The 19,141-nt window shown below is 45.2% G+C and overlaps 1 protein-coding gene across 1 annotated transcript in view; it reads right to left on the bottom strand.

The window, feature by feature from the left end:
- Positions 1-9,890: 9,890 nt before the first annotated feature.
- LOC122919843 (N-acetyllactosaminide beta-1,3-N-acetylglucosaminyltransferase 3-like) overlaps positions 9,891-19,141 on the bottom strand; it is a 74,322-nt gene continuing 65,071 nt past the window's right edge. The window contains exon 3 of the mRNA XM_044269032.1: positions 9,891-11,039. Coding sequence (XP_044124967.1) covers positions 9,891-11,039 — 1,149 coding nt within the window. The remainder of the gene's footprint in view (positions 11,040-19,141) is intronic.

Below are 19,141 nucleotides of genomic sequence, written 5' to 3'. Positions count from 1 at the left end.
ATTTTTGAGTTTTTGCTAGATAATTTCAGGTTCTTGGAAGATGGATCATCTCAGACAGGATATGCTGTTCCTACTTAATCTGATGTCAAGAAAGAACCACTCCCTCCAGCAATGTTAATGCAGGAGATAGAGCTGAAGACACTCGCTGAGGTTGGTAAGATGGCTGAGGGTAAGACTGCTGACATCAATATTAATCGAGGTATGCCTTCGGTATCACTCATTATTATGGTCTAATCTGGTGAAGCAGAGATTTTGTTTGATCCATGGGTAAGCCCATCAATAATGAATGATGAGTGCATGAAAGATGTTTGATGCCCTGGTGCTACCTGAGAAGGTAGAGGCTAAACTATTACCTGAGGTCTATGCTAAGTAGAAATCTGTGTGATAAGGGATGGCTTAGGGCCAGTGGACTTCCAAAAGTTTGTCTTTTTCAGATACAGGCTACAGAGGCTGAAAGGAAACATAAAAGGATAAAGGTAGAAGTGATGATTGAGAATAGACTTTGGAGGGTTGGTAAGAAACTCTTCCTTCAGAGGGCACTCTACCTAAAGAGGAATATGGGCAAAAATGTTTAATACAGTTCAATAAAATGTTTAATACATTTTTAAAATGTTTAATAAAATGTTTAATAAAATGATATGTACCCTAAAATAGTACCAATAAAACTGGCACCTTATCCCCTAGTTTCCAAAATGGGGTCACTTTTTGAGAGTTTCTACTGTAAAGGTGCATCAGGGGGCTTCAAATGGGACATGGCATTTAAAAACCAGTTCAGGTAAATCTGCCTTCCAAAAACCATACGGCACTCCTTTTCTTTTGCGCCCTGCCGTGTGCACGGACATCAGTTCGCGACCACATGTGGGGTGTTTCTGTAATCCGAAGAATCAGGGAAATAAATATTGAGTATTGTTTGGCTGTTTACCCTCGATGTGTTAAAGAAAAAAATTGATTAAGATGGAAAATCTGCCAAAAAAGTGAAATTTAGAAATATCATCTCCATTTTCCTTTAATTCTTGTGGAACACCTAAAGGGTTAACAAAGTTTGTAAAATCAGTTTTGGGTAACTTGAGGGGTGTAGTTTCTACAATGGGGTCATTTATAGGGGGTTTCCACTATGTAAGCCCCACAAAGTGACTTCAGACCTGAACTGGTCCTTAAAAAGTGGGTTTTGAATTTTTTTTTTTAAATTGTAAGAATTGCTTCTAAAATTCTAAGCCTTCTAACGTCCTAAAAAATACTAAATGACATTTCCAAAATGATGCCAACATAAAGTAGACATATGGAGAATGTTAAGTATTAAATATTTTATGAGGTATCACTTCCTGTTTTAAAAGCAGAGAAATATAAATTTTAGAAAATTGCTAAATTTTCAAAAGTTTTGGTAAATTTTGGATTATTTTATAAATAAAGGGGAACTATATTGACTCAAATTTACCACTTTCAAAAACTACAATGTGTCACGAGAAATCAATCTCAGAATGTCTTGGATAAGTAAAAGCGTTCCAAAGTTATTACCACATAACGTGACACATGTCAGATTTGCAAAATTAGGCCTGGTCCCGGAAGAGGGAAATGGCCCGGATGTGAAGTGGGAACACCCCTTTTGTGCTGTCATGTCTGCTATTTAAGTGAATATATCTTGAATAAAGCGTACATAGAAATCTTGGGGCCCCATAGCAAAATATTTTGGGCCCCTCCCTCCCCGCACAAATATAAAGCACAATTTAAGTAATTATATATATATATATATATATGTACACACACACACATATATTTACTAGTGATGCTTATATTGAGAACAGTTGTACCCCAAGCAGACCCCCTATGAACTCTGCTTGCTTTTGTTGCTTGGGGAGAGTGGGGGGCTGCCTAAGGCACACACTGTCCTCTATATATAAGCAGCAATCAGAGTTTATGGGGGGGGGGTCCTTGGGCACACTGTTCTCTCTATGATATGCATCAGAAGCAACATGAACTCTGCTCGCTGCTGATGCTTATATGGAGATTGGAGAACAGTGTGCCTCCCCCCACCCAAATAAACTATTCCTGCTACTGTGGAAGGCAGAATCGCTGCCCCCCTCCTCCCCACCACCAGGTCATGTATTTGCAGCCCAGGAGTTACTCACTCTCTCTGCGGGGGCTGGAGTCCGATGGCTGACTGCGCCAGGCAGTGCGCACATCCCGCCCGCTCACTTCTTTCTCCTGCTGCTGCGATACACTGGCCAATCAGCAGCAGGAGCCTAGCACTGCTAAAAGCTGATTGGCCAGTGCAGCGCCCAGCAGACAGAGGAGAGCGAGTGTCCTGCTCACCTGGCTGACGACATGGCCCCCGGTCCGTGCACTGTGCTTCCAGTGCACACAACAAAATGTATGTAAAAGAAGAGGGGAGGGGGGCCTGAGCACAGGAGAAGCAGGGCCCGCCCGCACCCCAGATAGGGACTTGGGACGAAAGAAGAGCCATACAGAAGACATTGTAGGGGGCGGAGCCTTCCATCCACTCTGCCCCCCCCCACCCCCCGCCACAGGCCCTGTAGCAGTTGCGTGGTCTGCCGCTATTGGCAGTATGCCACTGAGTCACACTGACACTGATGACCTATCCTATTGAAATCCATGACAAAAGAGCCTTAAGGATTCCTGTGGAATGTGCAGGGCTTCCATCTTCAGTTCAGAGTGTGAGCTGAACACTGGGAGAACTACTTGCTGCCAAGGTAGTTGCAAATACCCTGCTACCTCTGAGGACTGTTTATTTTGCTATTTATTTTAGGGGTTTTTTTCTGCTCAAAATAAATATAAGCTTTTGTTTTGCCCAAAAATGGGAGAAGACTTTTTATAACTGCATATACACTGGGCCGGCGTTGGGGGAGGGGGGGGGGCAAACTGGTCTAAGGGGCCCCCTGATTCAGTGCTGCTGTTCAGCTGAAGGTCTGTGGAAGCAAACGGGCGGACAGCTGAAAAGCTGCACTTTACAATACAGTGTAAGGCCCCCTCCCTGTACACATAACAGTCATTACCACAGTGCTGCTCTGCAAAGTGACAGCTCCAGACACTAGCAACACTCTTCTTACTGGAGCTGTAGGACCTGCCATGATGTCACCTGCAGGAGGCGGAGCTCAGCAGAGAAGAGGGGGTGAAGGACCTGCGATGACCTCACCATCATGTGACCAAAACAGGAGGCGGAGCTATGCAGTAAAGTAATGAAGAAGAAGACCAGTGATGCATGGGAAGGATTAAATATAAGTGCCAGGGAAGTGCTGGGAGTTGTAGTCTTCTCCTCTTATACCTCCTATTATGTAATATCAGAGTACATTACAAGATGAAGTATGAGAAGAGGACAAAAACTCAGAGCATGTCCAGCTTGTTATGTAATATCAGAGTACATTACAAGAGGAGGTATAACAAGAGAGGACTACAACTTTCAGCATGTGCAGGCCATTATTTTGTAAGATAACGGTATATGACAACACCCTGGATATGCTGGAAGTTGTAGTCCTCTCTTCTTCTACCTCTTTTAATGTACTTATACGTCCCCCTGTAATGTGCACTCATATTAAATAATAATGGCTTAGACATTCTGGGAGTTATAGTCCTCTCCTGTTATATCTCCTGCAGTAATGTGCTCTGCATTAGGGCCGGGACAATGGATAGGCAAGGGTAGTCATCCACCTAGGGCGCAACTTCGCTACCCATAAAGGGGGGGGCGCACTCATGGCCGTTCAACCTCACAAGCCTCAGGCCGCTAGGCTTCAAGCCTGTGAGGCATTAAAACAGCGCAAGAAGCCGCAATGACATCAACACAACCTCCTGCACTGGGTCGCGCATGATCACATGGGACCCGGAGCAGGAGCGGTGATGTCATTGGGACCGCATGCATCAGGATGCAGCAACACAAGCCACAGATAAAACTGTGGTCTGCATTGCAGACAGCGGCGGGGAAAATGGGAGTGAGTTTAATTTTTTATACTAAATGTCCACACTGCTGGGGGCATCAGGAAAGGGGGAAGGAGATCATTATATACTGGCACTATTGGGGAACATTATATATATATATATATATATATATATATATATACTGGCACTATAGGGGGGAGCATTATATATTGGAACTAGTGGGGGGCACTACAGGGGGACATTATGGTTATATTATTACTACTAGGGTACTGCAGGGGCACCCGGCACCCCATGCCGATCAGCTGTTTGAGGAGACGGCGTGTGCTGTGCTCATGTGCGTCTTCCTGTTCACCGCTGTATGTCTATGGGACAGCAGAAGTAAATAGCACGCGCCGTCTGCTCAAACAGATGATCGGCGGGGGTGTCAGGTGTCGGATGTCAACGTATAACATGGTTATAAGGGAAAATAATAGCATTCTTAATACAGAATGCTTAGTAAAATAGGGATGGAGGGGTTAAAAAAAAAATAAAAAAATAATTTAACTTACCTCATCCATTTGTTCGCGCAGCCCGACTTCTCTTCTATCTTCTTCTTTGATGACCAGGAGGAAAAGGACCTGTGGTGACGTCACTGCGCTCATCACATGGTCCATCACATGATATATCACCATGGTGGTGGATCATGTGATGGATCATGTGGTGAGCGCAATAATGTCACCACAGGTCCTTTTCCTCAAAGAAGAAGACAGAAGAGAAGCCGGGCTGTGCGAACAAGTGGATGAGGCGAGTTAAATTATTATAATTTTTTTTTAACACCTCCATCCTTATTTTACTAAGCATTCTGTATTAAGAATTCTATTATTTTCTCTTATTACTATGTTATAAGGGAACATAATAATGATCGGGTCCCCATCCCGATCGTCTCCTAGCAACCATGTATGCAAATCGCACCGCATCCGCACTTGCTTCCGGATGATTGTGATTTTCACGCAACCCCATTCACTTCTATGGGGCCTGCGTTGCGTGAAAAACGCACAATATAGAACATGCTGCGATTTTCATGCAACGCACAAGTGATGAGTGAAAATCACCGCTCATGTGCACAGCCCCATAGAAATGAATGGGTCCGGATACAGTGCGGGTGCAATGCGTTCAACCCACTCATTGCACCCGCGCGGAAATCTCGCCCGTGTGAAAGAGGCCTAACTGGAGCTTGGCTTCAGAAGTCTAATTAGAAATTAGCTTTTTAAAGAGGACCTTTCACGGGAATTTTCTAGTTTAATTAAAGTACCTTTCCTTGCGGGGTGCCCCCCCCCCCCCTCACCCCGCTGATGCTGACACCCTGGTTGTTTTTTTTAAATACCGCTCTTACGCCCCGCTGCCCCCCCTCTCTGCAGTTTTCCCGCTCAGTATGTTAATCCTGAGCATCGGTACTGGGAGGAGGAGACGCCAGGGTTTCTCAATGGGCGTGTCCTTCTCCCTGGCTGTGATGCTCTCCACTGTGATTGGACTGTGGCACAGCCAGGGAGAAGGAGACGCCTACCGAGAAACCCTGGCGTCTCCTCCTCCCAGTACCGATGCTCAGGATTAACATACTGAGCGGGAAAACTGCAGGGGGGCACAGCGGGGTGTAAGAGCGGTATTTTAAAAAAACAACCAGGGTGTCAGCATCAGGGGGGAGGGGGTCAACCCGCAATGAAAGTAATTTCATTAAACTAGAAAATTCCCACGAAAGGTCCTCTTTAAATGCAGAAGTGAGGAAGAAGTAGCATTCAGAACAGGTTAATGGGGGTGATTTATCAGGAAAAAAAACTGGCTTAGTTGCCCATAGCAACCAATCAGAGTGAGCATTTCGTTTTCCAAAAGGAGCTCTGAAAAATGTCACAACCAGACAGCTGAGAATCTCTGACAGAAGCCTTTCAGAACCTCCTCCTTGAGTTTTCTTTGTTTTGGTTTTCAGTTCCTCATCTCGTTAGCCTCTTTCAGCTGTCATGTAGTTGGACTGATTGCATCCCTTTAAATTCCTCCCCATAATGCATTAGTGTGCGGTTTATACAACTTCCTGGAGTGTGTGTGCATGCTGATCCTATTTCCCAGTCTTCTACAAGATAAGTGCTGTACATTCATTAGTGATTTTCTGTTTGCTGGATCCCAGGTGACCCTGACTCCCTCCGTGTCTGGTGTAGGGAGCCGGTGGTCGTGTCCCCTCACTATTGTAGGGTTTTCAGGTGTTATATAGTCGAGGCACGAGGATATGCGATCATCCACCATTGGGGTGTTCGCATAGGCTGAGCAGTCAGGGAGAGTGCCAGGTCTTATGCAGGGGTCTCCCTTTTGTTCCTTAGTTTTGGATCCAGTGAGTCATATATTCATTTTGCATGGTCTTGTTTCCTGTACACCTTCCGTGACAAAAATCAACAATCAAATCCAATTGGTTGCAATGGGCAACTCGGCCAGTTTTCCTTTGTGCCAGTTTTGATAAGTTTATCCTGAGTACTTTATTTAAAGGCTATGTACACCTTCGGAGGCAATTTTTTTAAATGATTGCATGTTACTTATTTTTGGCTAAAAATCATTTTTTCAATTGGCCTTTATTAAAAATATTAAGCTATTCTGTCACAAAGGATTAACCGTTTGTCTAGCTGTGTGACTGGTACCTTAACTTTGCGCCGGTCATCTTATAAAACTTATCACTAAAGGTACTAAGAGGTCATAAAACACTTACCGTATTTAAGCCACATTCTTATCCGTAAGATAAGAACTGAGCTATAAAGAGTGTTTATAATGTCAGAGAGCAGAGATAAGGAGTCCGTCTGCTCCTGGTCTGACGGAAAAGACAGAACATCCAAAGGGTGGTACTAGAGCTCTGTACAGAAAAGAGGATGGCATATTTTTAATAAAAAACTATTTAATAAAATATTTTTTGCTCAAAATGAGTACAATGCAATAACAAAAAACTGACCCCAAAGGTGTACATAGCCTTTAATTCTTCTTCCTTTCTGTGTTATCTAACTGATAATATTGTATAGTTCTATAATAGGTTTTCTATAATACATTCTAATCACCCAACAAACAATTCCAGTTGCTCTACACGGAAATGCAGCATAGTTCATACATTTAGAAGTAAAACTGTAGATATGTAAGAGATTCTATTCTTTTGAACCCTCTTCAATGAGCATATAAATGGTATAATTTATGATCGAAGGTTACACTGCTTACCGTATATACTCGAGTATAAGCCGACCCGAATATAAGCCGAGGCCCCTAATTTTCCCCCAAAAAATTGGGAAGAATTATTGACTCGAGTATAAGACTAGGGTGGGAAATGCAGCATATGTGGGGGATCTGTGGAGGACGCTGTTATGTGGGGGATCTGTGGAGGACAGTGTTATGGGGGATCTGTGGAGGACACTTATGGTGACCTGTGGATGGCACTGTTATGGGGTGGATCTGTGGAGGACAGTGTTATGGGGGATCTGTAGAGGACACTTATAGGGACCTGTGGAGGACGCTGTTATGTGGGGGATCTGTGGAGGACAGTGTTATGGGGGATCTGTGGAGGACACTTATGGTGACCTGTGGATGGCACTGTTATGGGGTGGATCTGTGGAGGACAGTGTTATGGGGGATCTGTAGAGGACACTTATAGGGACCTGTGGATGGCACTGTTATGGGGTGGATCTGTGGAGGACAGTGTTATGGGGGATCTGTGGAGGACACTTATGGGGACCTGTGGATGGCACTGTTATGGGGTGGATCTGTGGAGGACAGTGTTATGGGGGATCTGTGGAGGACACTTATGGGGACCCGTGGATGGCACTGTTATGGGGTGGATCTGTGGAGGACAGTGTTATGGGGCATCTGTGGAGGACACTTATGGGGACCTGTGGATGGCACTGTTATGGGGTGGATCTGTGGAGGACAGTGTTATGGGGGATCTGTGGAGGACACTTATGGGGACCTGTGGATGGCACTGTTATGGGGTGGATCTGTGGAGGACGCTGTTATGGGGTGGATCTGTGGAGGACAGTGTTATGGGGGATCTGTGGAGGACACTTATGGGGACCTGTGGATGGCACTGTTATGCGGTGGATCTGTGGAGGACGCTGTTATGGGGTGGATCTGTGGAGGACAATGTTATGGGGGATCTGTGGAGGACACTTATGGGGACCTGTGGATGGCACTGTTATGGGGTGGATCTGTGGAGGACGCTGTTATGGGGTGGATCTGTGGAGGACGCTGTTATGGGGGATCTGTGGAGGACACTTATGGGGACCTGTGGATGGCACTGTTATGGGGTGGATCTGTGGAGGACGCTGTTATGGGGTGGATCTGTGGAGGACAGTGTTATGGGGGATCTGTGGAGGACACTTATGGGGACCTGTGGATGGCACTGTTATGGGGTGGATCTGTGGAGGACAGTGTTATGGGGGATCTGTGGAGGACACTTATGGGGACCTGTGGATGGCACTGTTATGGGGTGGATCTGTGGAGGACGCTGTTATGGGGTGGATCTGTGGAGGACGCTGTTATGGGGGATCTGTGGAGGACACTTATGGGGACCTGTGGATGGCACTGTTATGGGGTGGATCTGTGGAGGACGCTGTTATGGGGTGGATCTGTGGAGGACAGTGTTATGGGGGATCTGTGGAGGACACTTATGGGGACCTGTGGATGGCACTGTTATGGGGTGGATCTGTGGAGGACAGTGTTATGGGGGATCTGTGGAGGACACTTATGGGGACCTGTGGATGGCACTGTTATGGGGTGGATCTGTGGAGGACGCTGTTATAGGGGATATGTGCTATGACACATAGGGCCATGAGGGGGGGGGGGGCAGCATAAGACATATAGCATCTTATGCTGGTCCCCCTCATGGCCCTATGTGTCCCCTTGTGTCCTAAACTGTGCACATACACGCAAAGACAGTTAAAGTGTTACTCCTGTGTAAAACAAACAATCTCTCTCCTATTGATAACAGGTCCGGCTGTACTCACTGTCACGATGAATGCACTGCAGCGAGCGGGAGCTGGCTGGCCGGCCGGCGCGTGACTGACATCACTTAGTAACGCTCCTCCCACTTCAGGAAGCAGGAGCGTTACTAAGTGACGTCAGTCACGCGCCGGCCGGGCCGCTCGCTGCAGTGGCATTTTCGGGTCGGCCAAATCGAGACTCGAGTATAAGACGAGGGGGCTTTTTGAGCACAAAAATATGTGCCAAAAAACTCGTCTTATACTCGAGTATATACGGTAATTTATATTTTTTTTAAATGAAAAACAAAACAGAAAATAAATAAACATATGATATAAATACTTTTATCGTACAGTTTCTCCACTATTTATAGTGGATTATATTAACAGTATATTAACCTCTTAACAGAACTGCCTGCCGGGCAAACCGTATGCAAATGGAACTGTTTTTTCCGGATCCGTTAGATCAGGCATGGCCAACCTGCGGCTCTCCAGCTGTTGTAAAACCACAACTCCCACCATGCCCTGCTGTAGGCTGATAGCTGTAGACTGTCCGGGCATGATGGGAGTTGTAGTTTTGCAACAGCTGGAGAGCCTCAGGTTGACCATCCCTGCGTTAGATGGAACCGGTGATATACCGGATCCGTCTCATCTGGTATCATCCGGATATAGTATTTAATATTTTTTTCCAAGATCAAAAGCAAAAATAGCTCCTCCTAGGTCCCGGCGCATGCGCAGACCCGAAAACTGGATCAGTCAACGCGGCAATTTCCGGAACACTTGGTACCGAATCCGGCATTAATACATCGCTATGGAAATTAATGCCAGAACCGGCAAGTGCGGAAGTGTTACGGGATTTTGGCCGGAAAATATACCGTACAAGGGAGGGAATAGAAGACATCCGTGCATACTGAACGGATTGCTTTCCAATCAGAATGCATTAAGACAAAACGAATGCTTTTTTTTCCCCGGTATTGAGACCCTTTACCGGATTTCAATACCGGAAAAGAATAACACTAGTGTGAAAGTACCCTACATGAAAAATGTCTTGGCGCATTTAAGATGAGGATCTTGAATTGCCTTCCACATGACTAACATCTGATATGGTATAAAACGATGAACCACTAAAAGTTCTTTATAATAACAAGGATTGTATGAATCCTGTTTGGCGTGAGGTTCTTGCACTCCCCCTGTCCTCATGCCCGTGTGTGAGGTTGGGACAAGGCCAGCCTTTGCAAGACACATGGCTAGATAAACATCATCAATAGGGAAGAACTGGATGTCCTGAGATTGATTGTGGATGGCATGGGCAGTATAACTGGACATGACAATTCCTCCACCTGCACAGTAACTTGGGTAGGTAGAAGTAGTAAGTTGTTCTGGTACATAATATTTGCTTCCAGAATCACGAATAGGTCCAACATGCTCTACCAGCTGACCTACAAAAAGGTGCCTATCTGCTTCATAACTACGTAGGTAGGTGACGACATTAAAGATGTTGACAAATACATCATCATCTCCATTAAAAATAAAGTTTGCTCCTGGACAGTATTTATCCAGCCAAATGTGGAATAGGAACTGTTTCAGTGTCAGGTTAAAAAAGGTGTCATGAAAGTCCCACTGTAGGATATCACCATATTTTGTACTCTCAATTTTCAGAAGTTGTCTTAAATGTTCGTCTTCACCCTCATTTTTTGAAGTTCCAGAGATAAAAATTCTTCTCACATGAGCACCTCCATAACTGGTTTCCTTCCCCCATGTCTGACGGATTATAGCTCTTCTTTCGTAGTTAGATGGAGAAGATTTTATGGCAAGTAGAAGGAAGATGTCTTTTGACGCTGCTGCACCTCCACACTTGTTTGGCGAGTCAAGGATCTTGGGAAAGCTCCTGCAATGGCTATACCGCATGAAATCCTGAATATGTGCTGGTAGTTTTGAAAAATCTTTGATACTTTCCACCGTTTTGTTCTCCTGGCATTGTGGGAGCCTCACAAGATTTTCTATCTCAGTCGGAGAAACAGTGAGGCGGGATGGAAGGACAGGTTTATGTTCCGTTTTGTTCCGAGTGGGTGGTTCATATCTATCTTCACCTCGATGCATGATAAATAGAAGTACGGCAAAACCCGCACCTAGAAGGACAACGCTCCCCAGCTTAATAAACGATAGCCTCATGGTGACACTCTACAATAAAAAACAAAACAAAAAAACAAGTCACATAAGAGGATTCTACGTGTATAGACATTAAAGGGGTCGTCTCATCATGGACAATGGGGGCATATCGCTAGGATATGCCCACATTGTCTTATAGGTGCGTGTCCCACTTATATGGAGAACGGAGCCCCGCAAGGTGGTGGCTGGAGGACTCCGGTCCGGCCACCACCAAGCCGGCTCCCCATAGAAGTGAATGGGAGCACACCGCGCCTGCTCGGCCCACGCTCCCATTCATTTCTGTGGGGCTGACAGCACTCGGCTATTTTCGCCGGCCCCATAGCAAATGAACGGGTGCGCCCTCCTTCACTTGCGGGGCCCCGTTCTCGATATAGGGCGCGGGTCCCATTATATAGTTGTGTCGTAATTTTCATGTGTCATTTATGGCCGCTGTGCATTTAGACAGTCGCAAATGTGGTGTATTAGAAAGTCGCATTTTTGAAAGACGCAAATATATTTTAAAAAGTCGAAACATAAACTGAAAAGCCGCATTCATAAAAAGATCTAGGAGAAGCAACATACACCACTTTTATAAATCACATTGATAGGTAAAAAAAAGTTGTAAATACATAAATCACACTCTGCCAGTGAAAGAACACTAAGCCCCATCAACGAAACAAACGTAAAAAACAAACACGCACAAATACCATCTAAAATCTTATGTTGCAATCATAACGAACGTGCGAAGCCCCGCAAATTGCACTTGGCACTGTCCGTGGGGCAGGCGCATTGGGGATCACAGACCCATTCACTTGAATGGGTCCGCGATCCTTCTGTTCCGCAAAAAGATAGAGCAAGTCCTATCTTTTTTGCGGTGCGGAAGCACGGAACGGAACCCCAGAAAGCACTCCGTAATGCTTCCGTAGTGTTCCATTCTGTTCTTCCGTTACGCACAGTTCCGCATCTCAGGATTTGCGGACCCATTGAAATGAATGGGTCCACATCCGTGATGCAGAATGGCCACGGAACGGTGCCCGTTTATTGCAGATACGCAAATACGGCAACGGGCTTCACACGGTCGTGTGAATGAGCCCTAAGGGTACTTTCACACTAGCGTTGCTAGAATCCGGCAGGCAGTTACGGCAAGCCGTATACAATCGGATAGCTTTTTTTTTCCTGATCCGGATCATCCGGAATATCAGATCCAGTATTCAAAGATCAAAAGCGAAACTAGCTCCTCCTATATCCCGGCGATGCGGCAATTTCCAAAACACTGGGTACCGGATCCGCTATTAATACATGTCTATTGAAATTAATGTCGGATCCGGCAAGTGCGGTATTGTTCCGGGATTTTACGGTCAAATACCGTACAAGGTACATCCTGATGCATACTGAATGGATTGCTTTCCATTCAGAATGCATTAGGACAAAACTGATGCGTTTTTTTTTTCAGGTATTGAGACCCTTTACCGGATTTCAATACCGGAAAAGAATAACGCTAGTGTGAAAGTACCCCAAAGAGAAATGTCTGCCCAACACACATGAAATACGACCAAAACAGGCGCAAATCATCATGATAATTGTGCCCCTGTGAGTTTGTCTCCAGACCTTCTGTCTCCTTGTTCTAGCGATCAGTGAGGGTCTCAGCATTTGGATACCCACCAATATCAAAACTTTTTGTTCTAAGTGCACAGACACTGTAAGTAGCCTAAAATGGTTTCCCACCTTTTTTGATTTTTGTTTCCAGCGCCAGTGGCTTCCTTAGACTGTTGATCCGATATTGGCCTGTCCAGGGGATCGGTCTTCAATATAAAAAAGGTGGAAAACCCCTTTAAGAAGCTAAAAAAAAAAAGCACACAATGAAAGTACTGAATAAGAAATGATACAGATTTCTTGAAAAAACTAAGGATTTATTTCAAATATGTGAAACGACAGAAGAACTGCATCCACACAGAAGGTACATGCCTGTTGCGAGATACGGGGCAAGCACTGAACCAGCACTCTGCCCTGCCTCTATGCTGGATGTTGAGTGAGGCATTGGTGTACATTTTGGCCAAAGCGTAATAAGCCACTCACCACGTCAAGGTCGCCTCCATGAGTGGTCCCTAACACTAGTTCCTACCTGTTATGGGCCATGACAGCCACACAAAGTCCAGGGACAGTCATGGCCCATAAACAGGTAGGAACTAGTGTTAGGGACCACTCATGGAGGCGACCTTGACGTGGTGAGTGGCTTATTACGCTTTGGCCACAATGTACACCAATGCCTCATTTAACATGTGTTTTTGCGTTTGTATCTGTATTTCGCCATAGCAATCTGCACCTGCTAGGGGTTGTGCGGGCTGAACCCCCACATTTTTTTCTTTGAAGCACTGAACCATGCCTGGATTTACCTGGTACTTTGAGCCTAAAAGCTTTGGTAGAAAACCTTCATAAATCATTTGCATCCCGAAAGTCATATCTCCTTTTACGGACATGCAATGGCAGCCAGACCAGCTCCAAAAGCCCTTCACAAATATAGGTTTGGTGCAAAAGCCAATTTATTTTATAAAATGACACACAAAAGACTGTAAATAGGATAAAATAAGACTCACGGGAACTAAAAACAAGGTACTATATGAGAATTCTTTGGCATAGTTAATAGACCAGAAGTTTTTGAGTGGAGGCCCGGACAGAGGGGTGGCTGTGGATGCACTGCTCTTGGATTTTGCATACTGTCACTCATAGGTGTTTAATAGGTAAAATAAGGTCTATAGGTTTAGAAAGTATAGTTTGTAATTGGATTGAAAATTTGCTGAAGGACCGTGTCCAGAGAGTTGTGGTCAATGCTTCCTGTTGCGAATACTAAGTTTATAAGGCCGAAAAAAAGCCCTCCATCCATCCAGTTCGGCCTGTTCTCCTGCAAGTTGATCCAGAGGAAGGAAAAAAAACTGAGGTAGAAGCCAATTTTCCCCACTTTAGGGGAAAAAAATTCCTTCCCGACTCCAATCAGGCAATCAGAATAAATCCCTGGATCAACGACCCCTCTCTAGTAGTGTAGTGTCCTGAAACACGCTGCTTAATACTGTGATTGTGTTTCATGTACATTGTGCTTGTATAGGAGTTCCAATAAAGTTGCGTAGGGAGTGGGAGGTTCTAACAAGCCTCCCAGGTCTGACTCCGCCCTGCACAAAGTACCGAGGAGAAGGAGGTCAGTGTGTGTGTGTGATGTCAGAGGACAAAGCTGCACCTCAGCAGCCATCTTGGAGAGTCACAAAAACTCCATAGTTAGTTCCATGAACCAGCCCATAGAAGGGAAAGATTACAGAAGAACCAGGCAACTCTGAGAGGGAGTGAGAATATTGTCAAAGGAAGGTAACTGTAGTTTATCAGGCTCTAGTCTCCTTTGCATTAGGTGGAGAGATTCTAAGCTACAAGCTGCCCACCGTAACCAAGGACAGAAAGGCCACCTGTCAGAATATAGTATTCCTAGAGAGGATACAGAAGTATATGATTATACAGTACAGCAGAGATAGTCCATCCCTCCAGCCTGGAGAAACAAGGGAGATAGATTGCACGACCAAACAACTGGACCATTCTTCACCAAATTTGGCACACGGGTACATCAAGTGTCTGGGAAGGTTTTAGACCAGGTCTCAGCTCTCTAGGACATACTGTTCCTGAGATATTCCCAAAAAGTACCTGCATTAGTCAATACAAGCCTGCAAGTCTCTCTCTTCATATGCCAACTGCCATACACATGGTCACATGTCCCTTATCAGCCAATAGAAGCTCGCAGGCCCTTAGTCTCCACATACACACAGTTTAACTTCAGGTTTCCATAACAACCCAGCCATTTTTTTTCACTGCTGTAGGTCAGCTTTAGGCTAGGGCTACACGATGACTAGCACAGCCCAGCAGAGAGTATCACACAATAGAATTAGATATCCAGTAGACAGTATCACACATGATAGGATTAGATACACAGCTCAACAGACAGTATCACACAGGATATGATTAGATACACAGCTCAGCAAAGATTAGATACACAGCTCACCATCAGTATCACACAGGATAGGATATTAGATACACAGCTCAGCAGACAGTTTCACACAGGGTAAGATTAGATACACAGCTCAGCAAGGATTAGATACACAGCTCAGCAGACAGTATCACACAGGATAGGATTAGATACACAGCTCAGCAGACAGTATCACACAATAGACTTAGATACACAGCAGGCAGTATTGCACATGATAGGATTAGATACACAGCTCAGCAGACAGTATCACACAAGATAGGATTAGATACATAGCTCAGCGGACAGTATCACACGATAGGATTAGATACACAGCTCAGCAGACAGTATTACACAGGATATGATTAGATACACAGCTCAGCAGACAGTATCACACAGGATAGGATTAGATACACAGCTCAGCAGACAGTATCACACAGGATAGGATTAGATACACAGCGAGCAGACAGTATCACACGATAGGATTAGATACACAGCTCAGCAGACAGTATCACACGATAGGATTAGATACACAGCTCAGCAGCTCAGCAGACAGTATCACACGATAGGATTAGATACACAGCTCAGCAGACAGTATCACACGATAGGATTAGATACACAGCTCAGCAGACAGTGGGGCGGGGTGCTGTAGATGTCACTGTTAGGGTCCATTCACACGTCCGTTTTTTATTTCCTGATCTGTTCCGTTTTTTGCGGAACAGATCAGGACCAGATCTGGACCCATTCATTTTCAATGGGTCCTGGAAAAAATCGGACAGCACAATGTGTGCTGTCCGTTTCCGTTGTTCCGTTCCGCATGTCCGTTTAAATATAAAACGTCCTATTCTTGTCCGCAAAATTCGGATCCTGGTACAATACAAAGTCAATGGATCCGCAAAAAATGGAAGACATTCGGATGTCATTCCGTATGTCATCCGTTTTATGCAGAATCCGTTCCTGGAAACACATAACAAATTTTTTTATTTATTTATTTTTTTTATTTTTTTTCAAAGAAATCCAAACAACTTCATTTGATTAGTGAACTTTATACATGTTTCCGTTTTTTGCGGATCCGCAAAAAACGGATGACATACGGAAACATTTTCAGGAACAACGGATCCGCAAAAAACGGACCGAAAATCGGGATATAGGAAAATACTGACGAATGTAGCCTTATGGGGGATACTGTCGATATCTTTTAACGACACACAGAAACATTAAATGAAATAGATGAAATATACCCGTGCGAAGCCGAGTCCTTCTGCTAGTAAATATATAAAAATGAGTATCTGTCTGTCCGTCAGTTTTTATGCGCAACCAAACGATTGGGCCGATCTTCACCAAATTTGGCACACAGGTACATCAGGTGTCTGGGAAGGCAGACCGGGTCTCAGCTCTCTAGGGCGCATTATTCCTGAGATATTCCCCCAAAATTACCTGCATTAGCCAATAGAGGCCTGTAAGTCTTTTTCTTCATATCACAACTGCCATACACACGGTCACATGTCCCTTATCAGCCAATAGAAGCTTGCAGGCCCTTAGTCTCTACATACACACAGTTTTACTCCAGGTTTCCATAACAACCCAGCCATTTTTCTTCACTGCTGTAGGCCATCTTTAAAGGGGCAGGGAGCTGTGGCTGACACTGTTAAGGGGGCAGGGGCCACTATTAAAGGGGCAGCTGCTGTGGAGGTCACTGTTAAGGGGGCAGGGGGCACTATTAAAGGGGCAGCTGCTGTGGAGGTCACTGTTAAAGAGGCGGGCACTGTGGAGGTCACTGTAAAGGGGGCAGGGGCCACTATTAAAGGGGCAACTGCTGTGGAGCTCACTGTTAAAGAGGCGGGCACTGTGGAGGTCACTGTTAAAGGTGCGTTCACTGTGGATGTTACTGTTAAGGGGTCAGGCCGCTGTGGAGGTCACTTTTAAAGGGGCGGACACTGTGGAGGTCACTGTTAAGGGGCAGGGGACACTATTAAAGGGGCTACTGCTGTGGAGGTCACTGTTAAGGCAGCAGGGTACTGTGAGGTCACTGTTAGAGGGACAGGTGCTGTGGAGGTCTCTGTTAAGGGGGCAGGGAACAGTGGAGGTCACAGATAAGGGGACAGTCCCCTATGGAGGTCAGTATAAAGGGGCGGGTGCTGTAGAGGTCACTGTTAAGGGGGCGGACCCCTGAGGAGGTCACTGTCAAGGGGGTGGGGTGCTGTGAAACTCACTGTTAAAGGGGTGGGCTGCTGTGAAGTCAAAGTTAAGGGGATGGGCTGCTGTGGAGGTCCCATTTTAAGGTGGCGGGGCACTGTGGGGGGGCAGTGTTATGGGGTGAAGGACTGTGGAGTTCACTGTTAAGGGGGTAGGGTACTGTAGAGGTCACTATTATGGGGGATACTGTCGATATCTTTTAACGACACATAGGGCTGCAACGATTCATCAATGTAATCGATTCAATTTCCCTGCATCGGAGACAAACCTTACTGCGAACGCTCGTTTCGGGCAATCTGTAAAGGTGCTGCCGGTCACCCGATGACCGGGTGTTTATAAAACTGTTGTTCATGCAGGCAAGTAAATGACTGTTCTGGGCAGCAGATCGTGCGGTCTAAACAGCGATCTGCTGTCCAGAAACAATGCAGCTGTATGAGGACAAATGATAGCAATAGCGACCACTCGTCCTCATACTGTGGAGGGGATCACTATCCCCACTGAACTATCGGCTGACTGCTGGGAAGGCTGCTCCTCACCCTGTGTAAACCCATCATTAGTTGCAGATCAGCACGGAGGTGTTCTACATTTTATCCATCACAAGATGACAGATCAAGCAGACGCTTTTCTCCATACTTAGACTATAAAACTTCAGTAAATGGTATTTATCATGTAGAGGAAGTCACTCACTGATGTATTGTGATTGTCCATATTGTCTCCTTTGCTGGCTGGATTCATTTTTCCATCACATTATACACTGCTCGATTCCATTGTTATGACCACCCCCGCCTTCCAGCAGCGGTGGTCGTACTTGCACACTATAGGAAAAAGTGCCGGCCTCTCTGGTGGCCAGGACTAAGGGAGTGCGCACAGGCTAACACTTTTTTCAACAATGAGAAAGCACGGCCACCACAGCTGGATTGCAGGATGGTTGTAACCATGGAAACGAGCAGTGTATAATGTGATGGAAAAATGAATTCAGCCGGCAAAGGAGACAATATGGACAATCACAATACATTAGTAAGTGCCTTCTATTAACTTTGTCTACATGATAAATGACACTTGCTGACGTGATCAGATCCACAGGCGTCATTTGTGCTGTTAAACAGAAAGGCGCACCATAGGGTAATACCGTTTTAATCAGGTAAGTATTGATTCCAGAAGAAGGCTCACCTTGAAGGGTTGTGCTACCTGTAGGCACAACTCTAGACAGAGCTCATCAAGATGTATACTGGAATCGCAGATGGCGGTCGGTCTGCAGCCACGGATGGAGGTCTTATCGGAGATGCCTGAAATCCCCAAGAAGATGCAAACTTTCCAAAACAGATTCTCCCACGGCTCAAGAAACCAACCACGGTCCAGAATGTTGAAGGCTGAGGTCTTTATTGCAGATATACATCACATTCAAATAAATAGTAGATAAATGGAAAAAATTTGAGAAAATTTGAAAAATATATCATATAAAATAATAATGATAATAATAGTGATGATATTATAAATTAAACATCCAGTCCAACCAGTCTTAGTCTACGCATTTCGGGCTGTCAGGTATATAAGCCCTTACTCATGACATGCTGAAGACACAACTGAGGGCAGCGTATAAAGTGGGTCAACACCTGTGCCCCTAATTGGGCTGTCATGTGACCCAATCACATGCATCAACTCTTCTGTTTAAAAGTTATATAATTAATTAGCTAAAAACACCAATATTCGACACAAAAGAAATTCTAGAGTGGGAAAATATATATCACTATATCACATAGCATTATTGCTGCAATATCAGATCCAATCTTTTGTTAAGTCCCTTAGGCTGGCGGCTGTCCAACTGAAAAATCCAGAAGGATTCCCTGTTGAGAAGTTTCCTCTTGTGATCACCTCCTCTGACTCGTGCTTTAACCCTCTCAATCCCCTGTACTTGCATGCCTGGACGTGTCTCCACCATGGG

The sequence above is a fragment of the Bufo gargarizans genome, chromosome 9 (genome assembly GCF_014858855.1).
Source record: "Bufo gargarizans isolate SCDJY-AF-19 chromosome 9, ASM1485885v1, whole genome shotgun sequence".
Taxonomy (NCBI): Eukaryota; Metazoa; Chordata; class Amphibia; order Anura; family Bufonidae; genus Bufo; species Bufo gargarizans.
The sequence above is the reverse complement of the archived record's forward strand: the minus strand, read 5'-3'. Positions and strand labels throughout refer to the sequence as shown.